The 15,900-nt window shown below is 38.9% G+C and overlaps 1 protein-coding gene across 9 annotated transcripts in view; it reads left to right on the forward strand.

The window, feature by feature from the left end:
• dom (domino helicase) overlaps window positions 1-15,900 on the forward strand; it is a 115,121-nt gene that overhangs the window by 61,632 nt on the left and 37,589 nt on the right. For all 9 annotated transcript variants that reach the window (XM_071658723.1, XM_071658726.1, XM_071658724.1 and 6 more), the window contains 8 exons: window positions 869-1,014; window positions 3,484-3,555; window positions 5,545-5,715; window positions 8,542-9,049; window positions 11,141-11,310; window positions 13,513-13,656; window positions 13,836-14,003; window positions 15,779-15,874. In XM_071658723.1, the coding sequence (XP_071514824.1) occupies window positions 869-1,014; window positions 3,484-3,555; window positions 5,545-5,715; window positions 8,542-9,049; window positions 11,141-11,310; window positions 13,513-13,656; window positions 13,836-14,003; window positions 15,779-15,874 (1,475 nt within the window). The remainder of the gene's footprint in view (window positions 1-868; window positions 1,015-3,483; window positions 3,556-5,544; window positions 5,716-8,541; window positions 9,050-11,140; window positions 11,311-13,512; window positions 13,657-13,835; window positions 14,004-15,778; window positions 15,875-15,900) is intronic.

Here is a 15,900-nt window from a genome sequence, read left to right on the forward strand (position 1 = left end):
CATTTTCAAATGTACTGACTGACCTCAGTGTTTTAAGGCTTGAAGGGGCTTGGGATATTTTGAAACGTGTTTGTAATGAAGGGTGATGTCTAGAGCATAAGTGGGAGAGTGTGACCTTTGTTTGTCCAGGGAATGTGGTTTTTGTTAGTTGTACATCTGGTGGGTTGTAGTTTTAAGAATGAGTTGGGAGGTCAGTTATTTAGTGCTAAGTAGGTTATTTCAATGTGTATGCTTTTGATAGTGTTTTGTTTGTTGGAGTAAGGGATCTGTGAGTAGAGGTGACTGAAATGTGAAGCAAAAGTAAGCCTTTTATTTCTGCTTTAGGTTTAGTGGTTAGTTATATAGTGGTTATAGACTTGATCATTCCTGCCCCAAGAATCCCTTCTATCTTTATGAAACTCCTGCATCATTCAGGATGCTGGCCATGTTCAACAGTAGGCACCTTAGTTCACCAAGTGTAGTGATGTGTGTATGTTTATGTGCAGATAGTGCTGGGCAGTTGAGCGGTGAGTGCTCGTTGTCTTTCTTATGGTAGTTGCAAAGTGGGCATGAAGATGTTGGGTTATGTTGAAATGGTGTTTGTAGTGTTGTAAGGATGGTTGATGTCCTGTAGACTGGACATTGTAACTTGAGTTTGTCTGGGAAATTGTTCTTCCTGACAGGTGTATGTCTATTCGGTTGGAGTTTAATACTAATTTGGGAGGGTGGATGTTTAGTCCTCATTGGAAATTTAATACTGATTTGGAAGGGTGGATGTTTAGTTCTCACTGAGTTATTTCAGTGTGTATATGTGTGTTGGTTATCACTTTTTTTTTTTTTAGATCTAGAACCAAGAAATGGTGGCCTTTTTATGTATTGGTCCCTTCAGGTGTTAGTGGTAGTGCAGCAGCAGCCCTACTTCAGCGGCTTCAAGGTTTGAAGGGTCTGCAGGGATCTATGATTACAACTGGGGCTGGGGGACGGCCTGTACTTAGACTTCCTCTTCCTACTAGTAATCCCAGACCACAGACTCAGGTAAGTTTTCTGTTACAGCGATAAGTTAATCATCTAATTAACCCTCAGGTGATTTCCAACAGTAAATCTTTTGCTCTTAAAAAACAGCAGCCAACAGCACTTGGCCAATTTTTCCTGCCTCTTTAAATATCCAGCTGACTCATCACACCATATGTAGCTTGTAGAGTTTTCCTTAATTACTGAGAAGGCTATCTGTCTATATATCTATCTATTTATCTATCTGTCTGTCTGTTCTATCTATATCTCTGTCACCTGTTCCCTTTAGACTCCATCAAGGGGGTGGCCATTACAAAAAGAGCCTACATGACTAGAAAACTCTGGTGCCACTTTTTAGCCTTTAGTGCCGAGAAGGTATGGGAAATGATTCTACTATCCAAGGACAGTACCCCCATAACCTTGATAAAAGTACACAGCTGTCTTCCTTAAGTTCATGTGAACACAGTGACTACATAGAAAACATGTAGTTTATTGAATGACCTAAATTATTTTATTTGGTGAGGAAAGTGAAGAAGTTCTTATGAGAAATGTGAAAAATTAAGCGACTTCAAAATTTATTTTAGTGAGATTACTAAAGAAGGAAATGGGGAGTCCTTGGTGAACTCATGCATATGAAAGAAATTTCCTTAATTGCACTCAGTTTTCTCCCTATGTAATTCTTGGGTGGTGAAGGACTCTGATACTTTAGATATTGGAAAATGACATTCACTCGGTTCTAAGCTGCAGGGTGAGTTTTTCACATGTTCTGTGAAGAAAAGCTGGGACCTTAATTCTGAGCTACTGAGGAAGGCATGGGAGCATTGACTTGCCCTATCATTTGTGTACATTAAATCTGAATGCACAGACAGATTACTTCTATGTGAATGTTACTGCGTTTGCACTGGTATGTTACGTAAAAATAAGGATATTAATGTGTTGAATAGAAAGGACTTGTTTATTTACCTCTTATTCTTTCAGAGCATATTTTCATGAAACGTGTTCTGTCTGTTAATTGAATATGTTAAAGGTTATCATGATATGGCAGAATAGAGCACTTTTGTCAAGAGGCGTTCATCCACTCTCATGCCACATTAGCATATATAGTTTTATGTTAAGACTGTTAGCATTTTCGTATGAAACCATCGACATTTATGCAGAATTGGTTGCTTGTTCACCTAAAACCAGAAAAGAAGAAATATTTTTGATGACATGAATCAACTCATGTTTTCTCCAGAAAGAAAACAGTTAAATACAATAAGTTTTTTGTATCATTAAAGAAAAAAACACTTTTAAGCTCTACATTCATGAAATTTGAAATTGAATGTTAGTAATAATGTGGATAACCTGAAAAAATGGATTAATAAACTTCATCCAAGATTGTTTTCACACTTTTTAGTTTTTTATATTGCTTTTTATCTTTTCATTTTTTTTATCATTTCATTAGTTAGTGTAAGTGACAAGGTATGTTGTGGAGGTTTTAGAATTTTGCTTGCATTTATGGTTTGAATGTAAACAACCTTAGAAAAAAAATCCCCATGTGCATAGGTATGAAATTGTTGGAAGTATACTGTAATGTAATGGTTTTAGTACAACACAGATATGGGAAGTCTTTCTTTCAAACTATTCGCCATTTCCCGCGTTAGCGAGGTAGCGTTAAGAACAGAGAACTGGGCCTTTGAGGGAATATCCTCACCTGGCCCCCTTCCTTGTTCCTTCTTTTGGAAAATTAAAAAAAAATAATGAGAGGGGAGGATTTCCAGCCCCCCGCTCTCTCCCCTTTTAGTCGCCTTCTACGACACGCAGGGAATACGTGGGAAGTATTCTTTCTCCCCTATCCCCAGGGATAAGATATGGGAAGTATAATGTAATATAATGGTTTTAGTGTAACACAGGTATGGTAAAACTGTTTTATGATAGTATTACCTTTTCTTGTGATTTATATGCATAAGAGAGTTACTCTGGTGATTATATGGGGCATAGATGGTTGCATCAACTGCTGTGCATCCCTTGGCCCTAGCTGGGAAGAATTGGCAGCCGGAGGAAAGTCGTGTTGTACGATGTTGCTTTTCTGCCCTGCAATATCCCCTTACCTCTAGGAATAATGACCAGAAATCCATAGAACACATCAGGGCATGTAGACATTGTCATCAAATTGAGGGTTGTCAGTATCATCCAGAGATGGATCCACTTTGTGCTAAGATTTTTCCCCTGACATTTGCAAATGTTAATCAAGACCAAGGTAGAGGTGACAAAATAATGAAATGTGTGACATCAATTTTGAAGATATATTGGGAGATAGACGAGGTTTTTTTTGGACACTATAATGTCCCTCATATTTTTTTTTTATAGAATTTCCTCCTTACCAGAATACTCAGTTTTGTTAGTCTGTTTACCTTTGAAAAATTTTTGTATTGGGTCTGTCATTTTCATTTTATGACAGTTATTATAAAGTGTTTGTATGTGACTTGATACCAGTGGCTCTTTGATTTTTAGGTTTTGAGTACTGGTAACAACCAGACGACTCCAACTGTAGTCCGTGCTTCTTCTCCAGCTGCTGCTCCTCAGGTGACAATCATGCTTTAACTTTACTAGTTTTAGTGCCCTGTTATTCATAGCACTTTGAGTGTAAGAACCTCATTCTCCTTCATCTGTGTATATATGCATGTGTGGTTGTGCCAGACTCCGCCTGCTTGAGGTTACACTGCAGGTGAAAAGTTACTTTTGACGAGGTTAGGTTTTTGGGAGTAATCAAAGAACTTGCTCCAAGGGAGTTCACGTTTCCCTACCTTTGGAATTAGGTCATCTTTGGGCTGCATGAGCCTCTGGAAAGAGATCCTTGGTAACACCAAGACTCTTTTCTTTGAAATTGTTCCTGAGACAATTATACATAAAGGAATAGTTAGTTACCTATTTATCTATGTGTACTGTAATGGAATAGTTTTTTACACTCGTGGGGCTCCATCTCTTTAATTTTAACTATTATAGATAATGCCAAATGCTTTCTCAAAGTCTAGATGCAAAGAGTCTACCTATCCCTCTGTCTAAGACAGTTTATTCATAGAAATATGAGATATTTCACAATAACTCATTCCCTTAGAATTTTAATCTGTCATTTAGGTAATTTCTCCTGTCTAGAAAATCATCCATTTGTTTTCAGTTTGTTTCTGATGCCACTGACATTGAGGCACATGGAACAGACACAGACTCACACACACACAGACACACTCGGGTTTATTTATGAAGAGCAAGAGTGTGCATTTTGCTGCTGTTTGTTGGGTGTTTATGCTTGAAGTGAGGGGGTTTTGAGAGTTACTGTTTGAGTTGTTGATGCACTTCCAGTGTTCTGAGTAGTCTTTAATGGATGACAGTGATATGCGGTGGGGGAAATACCAGTGAGTGCAGTTGCATTATCTGATAGAGTATATCTTTTTGGTGATAGGTGTTTTGGACTATGGTAAGAGGTGTGTTGGTGGTCCAGGCTTAGGGGGTAATGTCACCATCTTTCATAAATAGATGATGACAGGGCCATTTCCCCTCAAAGAGGAAAAATGTGTGTTAATGTGTAAAGTGTTTGGGTATGATCCATGGTCCAGCGAGGTTGGTGTGGATAGTTCAGGGTTGTGTTTTACTCAGGAACAGGGAAAGTCTGTCAACTTTACGACAGGAAGAGTGGTGCTGGGCATGTTCCACTGGTGGTTGTAGGTCTTCTGTAGTCTTGATTGTAGACAATGGTTCATCTATTGCAGCTAGGCACATTCAGCAGCAACAATACTGTTGAACTGAATTTGGTGAGGGGGCATTAAAGGGAGAGGGTAATTAATGGGCCCTAAGTATAAAGTACCATTGGGTCATTTTTTTTAAACTAGCATCTAAAGATGATTATGCATGAGTGAAATTTAGTTGCTGGGCCCATGAATAATTCTGCAGAGGCAAGGTTATTTTGTAAAAATGAGTACGCAACTCCCAAATTTTATTGAAATCCTGTTTTTAGTCGATCACTTGCAGTGAACACTTCTGTGTAGCTGGGTAACTTTAGTTGAAAGTCATCTCTGCTAAGTGCTGCTTTTGGTGTGACTGAACGTCTCTATGTGCTGTGGGGCATATGTGAAACATGTCACAATGTGCATTTCTGTCATTTCAGTTTAGAATATAAGTGAAGCATAGTTTTAAATGAATGTATAAACCTCCTGTATTTAATCACATGAAACCCTCTTTAGGCACCCAGGCCCATTGTGTAACAGTAGTGAGAGCTATTAGAGAATTAATCTCAGATGTTCAGACAAGCTTTATTGTTGTCTCACAGAACTTATATGTTATCTATTTACTCTTGTTGTAGATTTATTAAATACAGTCATCCTTTGACTATCAAATTTCTTTGATATTAGATTTCATTTACAGAGTTTCATATATAGCAGTGTGGCCTCAGAAATGGCTAATTGAAAGCTGTCCATGATCATTACCTGTGGCTTTTTGATAATACGCTAGCACAAAATATGTATGTTTGAAATATATATAAGATGAGAACTTGCCCTCAGACTTTGTATCCTTGGACAGACAACCCCTGTTGCTAGTCCAGTGAGGCCAGGTCCCTCATCACCAGCTGCCCGGATACCGACACCAAACACCACACCTACTAAGCCTGCCACACGGGTTGATCAGAAAGAACTTGAACGGCAGGATGAAAAGAAGAAGGAGGAGGAAAGAAAGAGAACTTTATTCTTTTTGGTAAGTCAGATATATTAAATTCATAGGATATTTAGAAATTTTTTTTTTTGCTTTGTCGCTGTCTCCCGCGTTTGCTAGGTGGCGCAAGGAAACAGACGAAAGAAATGGCCCAACCCACCCCCATACACATGTATATACATACGTCCACACACGCAAATATACATACCTACACAGCTTTCCATGGTTTACCCCATACGCTTCACATGCCTTGATTCAATCCACTGACAGCACGTCAACCCCGGTATACCACATCGCTCCAATTCACTCTATTCCTTGCCCTCCTTTCACCCTCCTGCATATTCAGGCCCCGATCACACAAAATCTTTTTCACTCCATCTTTCCACCTCCAATTTGGTCTCCCTCTTCTCCTCGTTCCCTCCACCTCCGACACATATATCCTCTTGGTCAATCTTTCCTCACTCATTCTCTCCATGTGCCCAAACCATTTCAAAACACCCTCTTCTGCTCTCTCAACCACGCTCTTTTTATTTCCACACATCTCTCTTACCCTTACGTTACTTACTCGATCAAACCACCTCACACCACACATTGTCCTCAAACATCTCATTTCCAGCACATCCATCCTCCTGCGCACAACTCTATCCATAGCCCACGCCTCGCAACCATACAACATTGTTGGAACCACTATTCCTTCAAACATACCCATTTTTGCTTTCTGAGATAATGTTCTCGACTTCCACACATTCTTCAAGGCTCCCAGAATTTTCGCCCCCTCCCCCACCCTATGATCCACTTCCGCTTCCATGGTTCCATCCGCTGCCAGATCCACTCCCAGATATCTAAAACACTTCACTTCCTCCATTCAAACTCACCTCCCAATTGACTTGACCCTCAACCCTACTGTACCTAATAACCTTGCTCTTATTCACATTTACTCTTAACTTTCTTCTTTCACACACTTTACCAAACTCAGTCACCAGCTTCTGCAGTTTCTCACATGAATCAGCCACCAGCGCTGTATCATCAGCGAACAACAACTGACTCACTTCCCAAGCTCTCTCATCCCCAACAGACTTCATACTTGCCCCTCTTTCCAAAACTCTTGCATTCACCTCCCTAACAACCCCATCCATAAACAAATTAAACAACCATGGAGACATCACACACCCCTGCCGCAAACCTACATTCACTGAGAACCAATCACTTTCCTCTCTTCCTACACGTACACATGCCTTACATCCTCGATAAAAACTTTTCACTGCTTCTAACAACTTGCCTCCCACACCATATATTCTTAATACCTTCCACAGAGCACCTCTATCAACTCTATCATATGCCTTCTCCAGATCCATAAATGCTACATACAAATCCATGTAAGCACGTTATGGTGAGAATTAATATGTTAGATGTTGCAATTCTAATATTCATAGTGCATTTTGTGTGAAGAAGATTCTAAGATATTCTAGAAAAAGATTACATAATTTTCTGTTTGGATAAATTAGAGTATCATTTCTCCGTATGGAAAAAGTCAAGGCTGCAGAAGTAGGCTGCAATGAGCAGAAAATAGGATATTGTGACTTACAGGCAAAATCTGCGGTGAATAGGTTGAAAAGATTTTCATTTAGAGTGATATATTCTAGATTTTCCTATGGTGACATTGTGGGGTAAGCATTGTGGGGTAACCCTGGCTTTTGGCAAAATGGTAGGAGCAGTAGTAGGTAGGAGCATTAGGTAGACACATTGGGTAGAAATAGTAGGCAAGAGCATTAGATGAACGCATTAGGTATTAGTAGTCAGTAGGAACATTAGGCAGGAGCCTCTGCAAACACTGCACAAGAGTTGCCCTTGTCAAGTGGCCTATTAAGGGTGAGGTGCTAAAGGCTAAGAAGTGGCACTGGAATCCACTAGTTATGGAAACTCTTATTTTCTTGGCCACCCCCTCGAGGGAGTTCCAGTTGGAATAGGCATCATAGATATAGATAGATAGGGATGGATTCTTCAGTCTGCAAATTAGTTTTTATAGTAACCAACATGGCAAGGGCAAAAGCTTGCCCCAGTTATGGCCACTTCAGATGAATGAAAACACAATATGAGAAAAAGATGAAATTAATCAGAGATCCTTAGGTTTTTGTAGACCTAATTCTGGAAGAAAGAAAGGTTATGAAGAGAAGATGAAAAAAGAATTCCACCGCTGTTGATATAAGATAGAATTCTGTCCATCAGCAGCTACTGCAATGAACAGACTAAAGAAGAAGTAATGTATCCTTGGTCCCTTCTCCTCTGACATGTATACTTTCTTACTCATCCTCTCCATATGTCCAAAGCAGTTTAGCACACCCTTTTCAGCTTTCACTTACTACCACACCTTTCTCTTACCCTGTCATTTCCTATTTGATCAACCCTGCTAACACCACATATTGTCTTGAGATATTTCATTTCTAACAGTTCCATACTTTTCTTTGTATTTTTACCTGAGTCCTGTTCTTTTCATCCATATTTTGAGAGTTCTTGTAGAGGTAAATATGAAAGGATGGTTAGATATAGGGTGAAGGTAAGAAGTGAAGAAAAGTGGGTAAATGTATAGTGTATTTTAAGAAAAGAGATTAAGTCTATCCTGGAAGCTTAATTTTTATGAGGCAAAGAAAGGCCAGCAGTCTAGACATAGAGGTCTTAAGATGGTTCCAGGCATTACTTCAGCACTCATAGAAAGTTGAACCTAACTCTTTCTTTCTTAACAATTAAGTTGGGTTTTTTGGTGTCTGCTAATCAGATGAATTATCTTGGTATTACTATTTTTGCTGAAGTTTGCATACTTGCCCATTTTTTACATTACAAAATGACCTCTACCCATTTTTTACATTACAGAATGACCTTGAGGAGAGAAGACGGCGCAAAAGGAAAGACAAGTTATCTCTCTTATCACAGCTGAATATACGTCGTTGTCAGGCTTGTCCAATATATGGCTCAGACTTGATAGAGGCTGTCAGCGTGATTGGGAACAGTAGTGCAGCTACCTTAGGTCAAGGAGAATGGAATGGCAAGGGATTGGTCCATTGTCTTCAAGCAACATCTTTAAAGTCACGCCGTTACTGGTCACAGACAGTTTCCCTTCACAGAATAGTCCACACCCCAGATACCTATTTGAAAGAATTAAAGGATATCACTGATAGATACGTGTTCTGTATCCCTCATGTGGTGGCCCCACTCATTACTATGAGGATGAGCCACCCACCACCATCTAAACTCTGGGCACAAGAAAGAACCAAAGCATTTATGAAACAACACCATGCACCTGCCATTGCTCCACTGCACCATATCATGAATGCATCAGTTACACAGTTTCCAGATCCCAGGCTTATCCAGTATGACTGTGGTAAGTAGAGAATTTCTTTTTACAGATATTGATGTAATGTTAAGTCCAAGGTTGTTCTTATTTGTTTACCTCTACATTGTTCAAACAGATAGTCAGTAGAAAAAAGCATTTAGAATTTGTTCACTGGTTTTGTTACTTATCAACACTGCTAGTGACAAAATGCATAGAAAATAAATCACTTCTCTTTCATAAGATATTTTAAAGGGCTCTTTCATGCAGCTAAATAGCACACTTCTTACTCAAAGTATGTATTATGAAGTATGTGCAACAGATTCCAGCAGAAGCAAGAATTTCTTCATTTTGAAACAGAATTACCAGCAACACAGTAATTAAACCATACACCTACATACTAGGGGTTACTAATTATATTTTTATTAATATTGATTATTGTAAGAGTGCGAGAGGTTATCAGTACTTAAGTCTTATTCTTTTTAGTAGCTCAGTGTCACATTTAACACTGTTGTCATTAAACTAGTATTGAAGCTATGAGTGAAACTGAATATTGATGAGGGAATATTGCTTGCTGTTTTAAGAAAGAGCCTGCAGCATCATAGGCCTTAACAAATTAGGCCTCTGGATATTCAAATGCTTTTTCAGGTAGGCTGAGAATCAGTTAGCTTTTGGTCATTAGCCTAAGGGGGCATGCTATGATCACTTGTATAGATCTAAGCCATGTGAACATCCTACTCTTGCAAGAGCAATCTCCTGTCTTTGTACATAGGGATGTGCAAGGTTGGAGGCGCTGCAATGTTCATATGTCCTCTGAATATCTGCTCGTTTCCCAAAGTAGTGAATGTGAGAACATTGGGCACAGTGACCACTATCCACAATTTTTTGGTCTGATGCCAAGTCTTTCATAGTGCCTGCTTCAATAGTGGTCCAGGAACCTCAGTGCCTGAGAATTGGTTTACCCAAGTGTTTACTGACTGAGCAACAATCCTTCAGGATTGCATTAAGCAGAGATTATTGATCCAAGCCTTGTACAATTCCTATGACTATGGAATGTATTAAGTGTTCCAGAGCTCAGTGTGTCCCAGTGTCTTCGTATGTATGTCTCTCTTCATCTGAGCCAGCCATCCCAGCTTACCTTATATTAAATGTGAGTTTTGGGCACAGCCCCTGACTGACCATCATCACCTATCCTGATAAGTGTCCATCTGTCAACATTGTTCATTTCACTTTACTTTGACCATCAAACACAGCTCAACTAACAGAGTGTTAGCTGTTTGTTTATCACAACAAACCATCTTGTCAAGAGAGGCCTACCACCATCATCTCTGTCAGAGTGTGTGCTGAAATGGTTTCAACATAGAGATAGAATGGTTATGGAGATGTTGACATAGAGGATATATGTTTCAGAAGTGGATGGGACAAGGAGAAAAGAGAGACCAGATTGGATACAGAAGGATGGAGTGAAAAAGATTTTAAGTGCTTGGGGCCTGAATGTGCAGGAAGTTGAAGACCTGCATGAGATAGAGTGAATTGGAGCATTGTGGTTTACAGGGGATGATGTGTCAACAGACTCAACCAGGGCATATGAAACAGCTGGGGGGGACACCACAGAAAGGTCTGTTGATTAGGGGCTGTGGTTTTGGTTAGCAAATGAGGCCTTTCTTCATGTGTTCCTTGCACTACCAAACTAATGTGGGAAATGGTGAACAATTATGAAAAGAAAATATTTTAAAAAAAGTTGCTACTAACCTCTTATTCATGTAATGGGTTGGGGACCACAATTCTTTAAATGTTCAAGTTATTGGTTAAATTATACCTGTATGTGCATTTTCACTAAGATCTTATATGCTGTTTAGATATGTATGTTTTAGGGATAGGGAAATGGGAGATGGACGTTACCAAAATCAGGTGAGTAATGAGGTGTTGTGTATAGGGGCTTTTTTCAGATGTTTTGAGTTTACCTATACATATCAGCAAATGTGTACAAGTCAGTTGTATGGCATATTTCCTTAGTCCTGTTTGACATATAATTACAGGTCTTCTGCAGTTTATAGAATGTATCAAGTTACTGTTATAGGTCTACATTTCTATTTTGCATTAACAGTGTATCCTTGTTATTACTTCCTCTTCCCTGATTAGGCAAGTTACAAACACTGGATCGTATGTTACGTCACTTGAAGACAGATGGTCATCGAGTATTAATCTTCACTCAGATGACCAAAATGTTGGATGTTTTTGAAGCTTTCCTGAATTACCATGGTCATCTTTATTTAAGGCTTGATGGAACTACCAGAGTAGACCAAAGACAAGTAAGTTGACTTAGGCATTGTATGGAATTGTACAAAATTATCATGGTCAGAGGGGTTCCATTGCCCTCCTCAGTCATAGTGTATGTAAAATAATGGCATTATTTATTGCAAGAATTAAGATAGAACTAATGTTGATGATAACCATTTTTGTACCTTCATTGCAGCATAGGTATTGGGAGCAGAATAAGAATAGGTGAACCTGTATTTTTGGAAATATCAAAAACATTGTTATTAAGCTTCATGATTAGAGGTGGAATTTTCTTTAAAGTCATGCGCCAAGTCAAATCCCTGGTTAAACCTCTTTATAAGGGACATTACTCAGGTATTATACCATTCACTTCTTTGGATACTGGGAAACAACTGTCTGTAATATGCAGTTAATGCATTTGACTGGACCCTTTAAGGAGGTGAGGTTAAAGACATCTTCAGGAAACCAAGGTATTGCTCATGATGATGGATGTACAGACAGCTGACAAACAACATTGACACCGATGTTAGACAAAGCATTTGCAGTGTCTGCCATGCTGTGTATGTAGCACAACAAAATGGTACAGTTAGGGGGTAGAATGAAAGGATCTATGCTCTACAGACCAGAACTAGTACGAGGGGTACAGCTGAAACTCTGTATGATGATAGCAGATTCATTCATTATACAGGATGTTCATGGAATCATATTTAGCTTTAGATTTTTTTTACTACAAAACCAAGAGATGATAAATTCAGTTTTTTGCATTTTGTTGCTTACGTATTTCATTTTTCCAGGATGTACTGTAATCTGGGTGACCAGTTGCTACTGATCAACAGCTGAATAAAATTGGTGACTACAGAGGAGAAACCTTAGTGTTTCATTTCTTTTTTCTTTTTTCAGTCAAAATCTGTGACACTTATTCATTGGAATCATCACCATCATTATGGAAATTGTCCACCATTAGGAGGTGTGCTTGGCTTGTTTTCAAGTAGACATCCAGGCCTTGCCGGTGTTCAAGAGGTCTTCCAACATTCTCTTAGAAAGTCTTTTTGTTGTACCTCACGTGAACTCCACTTACCAAGGGCAACATTATGCTGAGATAAACGCACAAGAGATTGCATCTTATATATAAAGTGCAGATACTGCAAACTTTACAACTGAATGACAACCCACAGCAAAATTAATTTGCTCAATCCAAGCTGAACTTAATTGAAGACCATGGCTACCCAGAATAGGATTTATTTTTTGTTGAGGCTGCCTTTCATGACAGAATGTGGTAATCACCATAATATATGAAGATAGAGTCTGGATACCCATGTGTTTTATGAAGACATTCATGGTAGAGCAAAAACAATGTTTAGTTTGGACTAATGCACCATATGGTGATAGACCCATTTATCTTTGCTGGGCAGAATGTGACAGAATAAATGTATCTTGACATGCTGGAAATTTACATAGTTGCCCAGTTCGAAGAACTGCAGTCATTCATTGTTTTTCAGCAAAATGGTGCGCACCCACACTGGAATTAGTTGGTACGTGACTCCCATGACGAGAACTTCCCCAGTAGATTGATTGAATGTAATGAGCCAATCCCCAGGCCTCCATTGTCTCCCAGTCTTACGTCCGTGGACTTTTTCCTGTGGGGGTATGTCATGGATTATGTTTTCCAAACCCCTGTTGCTGACGTGAAGCACTTCATATAAGGATAAGCGATTGCATCAGCAGCATGACAAAAGCTATTTTGGCAAACTTTTGGACTGGTGTATTACTTGGATATGCTATTTGCCTCTAGCAGTGCACATACTGAATTGCATCGACAAATACAAGAGCCTTTGTTAGTTAAGCAAAAGAATTGCAAAAATCTGCATTTTTATGTATTTTTTGGTTTTCATGTAATAATATTTTAAGATGGGAACAGGACTTTAGGAAGAATCTGCATATGCCTTTCAGCTGTAACTGATTTGATTGTTAGCAGACATGTCAGTTGTATCCTTATTATTTGCTCTCTGCTGTATAGCATAACATTTTGTATTACTAACAAGGTAAGACCAGTGTAACACCGAGGAGGAATTTGCTCACTTTTTCTGTTAGTACTAAAGGTTTTCTTGCATTTGATCCAACCCATGCGAATGGAAGAGAGTTGAAGATGACAGGTAAATGATTAGATAGCATTTACTCTTGAAGAAAATTTTTCTGAAATTGAGTAGAAGTAACTTTTAGGTTGATAATTGCAGGTGTTGATGGAGAGATTTAATCAAGACAAAAGAATCTTTGCTTTCATCTTATCAACAAGGTCAGGAGGTATTGGAGTAAATCTAACAGGTGCTGACACAGTAATTTTCTACGACTCAGACTGGAACCCGACAATGGATGCCCAGGTACTTTTATACTTTATTCTTAATTCTCAGAGATATAGTTTTGCAATTGAGATACTGTATGAGTTGGGAATCACCATATATGTCATGGAGTTAATGATCTGTATTCAGCAAAGGAAAAGAGAAGACCACAGTTACACATGGTCACAGGCAATAATTTGCTATTTTGTTATTTTTTGCAGGCCCAGGATCGGTGTCACCGCATTGGACAAACAAGAGATGTGCACATATACCGTCTCATTTCAGAGAAAACTATTGAGGAGAATATTTTGAAGAAGGCCAATCAGAAGCGCCTTCTGGGTGACCTGGCTATTGAAGGTGGTAACTTCACTACAGCACACTTTAAAAAGGTATTGTTTCATTTACAAGTATGGTGCTTCTGAGTTCCGCTTAGGTGATTAGAAATATTTGTTACTGTTATATTTAAACTTATTACTGCATATAGAGGTTGGATCATGCTACCTATATCCTCATGATTATTACTACATATTGAGGCTGGAATAAGGTATCTGTATCATCATAATTCATTTATACACATTTTCATCTCATGTTTATTTGTTAAAGTGAACATAGGCACTTAGCCATATGCAAGGCTTTCACCACCTCTTCTACTTTCTCTAAACCGACTTCCATGACTCATTTCACATATTTCCTCATCCTAGACAAGGCATATCTGTTTGTTACCATGTGCCCTTTTGCTCTCCTGATTTTTTTTGTTTTTTCCATTGATATCCCCCATTTTTCTTTTCCGCATCAATAACCTCCTTCCAAAACATATTTTTAGCATTCTCTCTGAAGTTTGCTCATACTCAGTCGTCACAACTTTCATTTGCTCTCTTTTGTAATTGTACAACTTCCTCTCAACTTCCTGCCACTTTCTCTCGTACATCTCCCGGTCCCTTGTACTTCCCTGCAGTTAACACCCATACACCTCACCTGTCTTTTATTTCTCACTTTCCACACACTTTTCTCACACATGTAAGCATTGCATCTCTAAATACCTCTCATTTTTCACCCACATTCTAGCTTTTATTACTATAGCATTTTGCCATTCTACCCTCAGTATCTCTTGGTATTTCTTCACACAAACCTCATATCCAAGCTTAATCACTTTCACCACCCATATCACTTTTTTTCTGAAAGCCTCCACAAACCTTCCCCCTCAACTGCACCAGATAATCCCTCCAGCTACACCTCTTAGCACATTTACACTCAAAAGCCTCTTCTTTTCATGCCTTTCAGTTATTACATAATACAGTAATGACCATTTTCCATCTTTCTTATTCACCCACATATACATAAGTATGGACCTCTATTTGAACCAAGTTTTCCAAATCACCAGTCCTTTGTCAGCACACAACTCCACAAGATGTTTGCCATTTTCATTAACAACACTGGTTACCCTCTAATTATACCCCCAACTGCCACATTACCTTCTCTCACATTCAGATCACCCATCTCTAATGCTTGATCCTTTGCTTCTGTATTGCTGACACATTCATTCAACTCCTTCCAAAACTCTTGCCTCCCTTCCTTATTCCTTTCATTTCCAGGTGCATGTGCACTAATAATTGTTCATTGCTCTTGAACCACTTATTTTTACCAACATTGTGTCTAGGGTGCACGTCCATACATACTTTCACAGATTACTACAACTCCTCTTTCAGCAAGAGTGCTATCCCTTCCTTAGCCCTTTCCCTCACACTAATCCCAGACTTTTCCCGTAAGACAGTCCCAAACTATTGTTCTCTCTTCCCCTTTGGCTTTGTTTTGCTTAGAGCTAGAACATCCTGGTTTTCCTCCTCAAACTTTCTTCCCGCCTCTCCCAGCTTCTTATCTTGGTTATATCTCCACAAATTCAGACAGTTAAGCCTGAACTTTCAAGGAGGAAGAGCAGTACTTTTTTGGCTCCTGTTCCAACTTTCAGAAATTAAGATACAAGGATGGCAGGGATTCCAGCCTCATGTTCCCATCCCCTTTAGTCACCTATGATATGGTGGGAAATTTAGGAAGTGTTCATTCTTCCCTGTCTCTAGGGATAGGGGAGTAATTAAGTTTGTTTATCTTTTTCTTCAGGTTAATAAAAAATGATTCCCACAAATTATGAACTTTCATTTTTTTCCAGTCAACCATACAAGATCTCTTTGATGTGAATGTTCTAGAAAATGATGCAGCAAAAAGAATGTGTGAAGTACTCGATAAGAATAGACCATCAGAGGAGGTATGTGATTTTGATGTTGGCTGTCT

This window comes from Panulirus ornatus, chromosome 67 (assembly GCF_036320965.1).
Source record: "Panulirus ornatus isolate Po-2019 chromosome 67, ASM3632096v1, whole genome shotgun sequence".
Taxonomy (NCBI): Eukaryota; Metazoa; Arthropoda; class Malacostraca; order Decapoda; family Palinuridae; genus Panulirus; species Panulirus ornatus.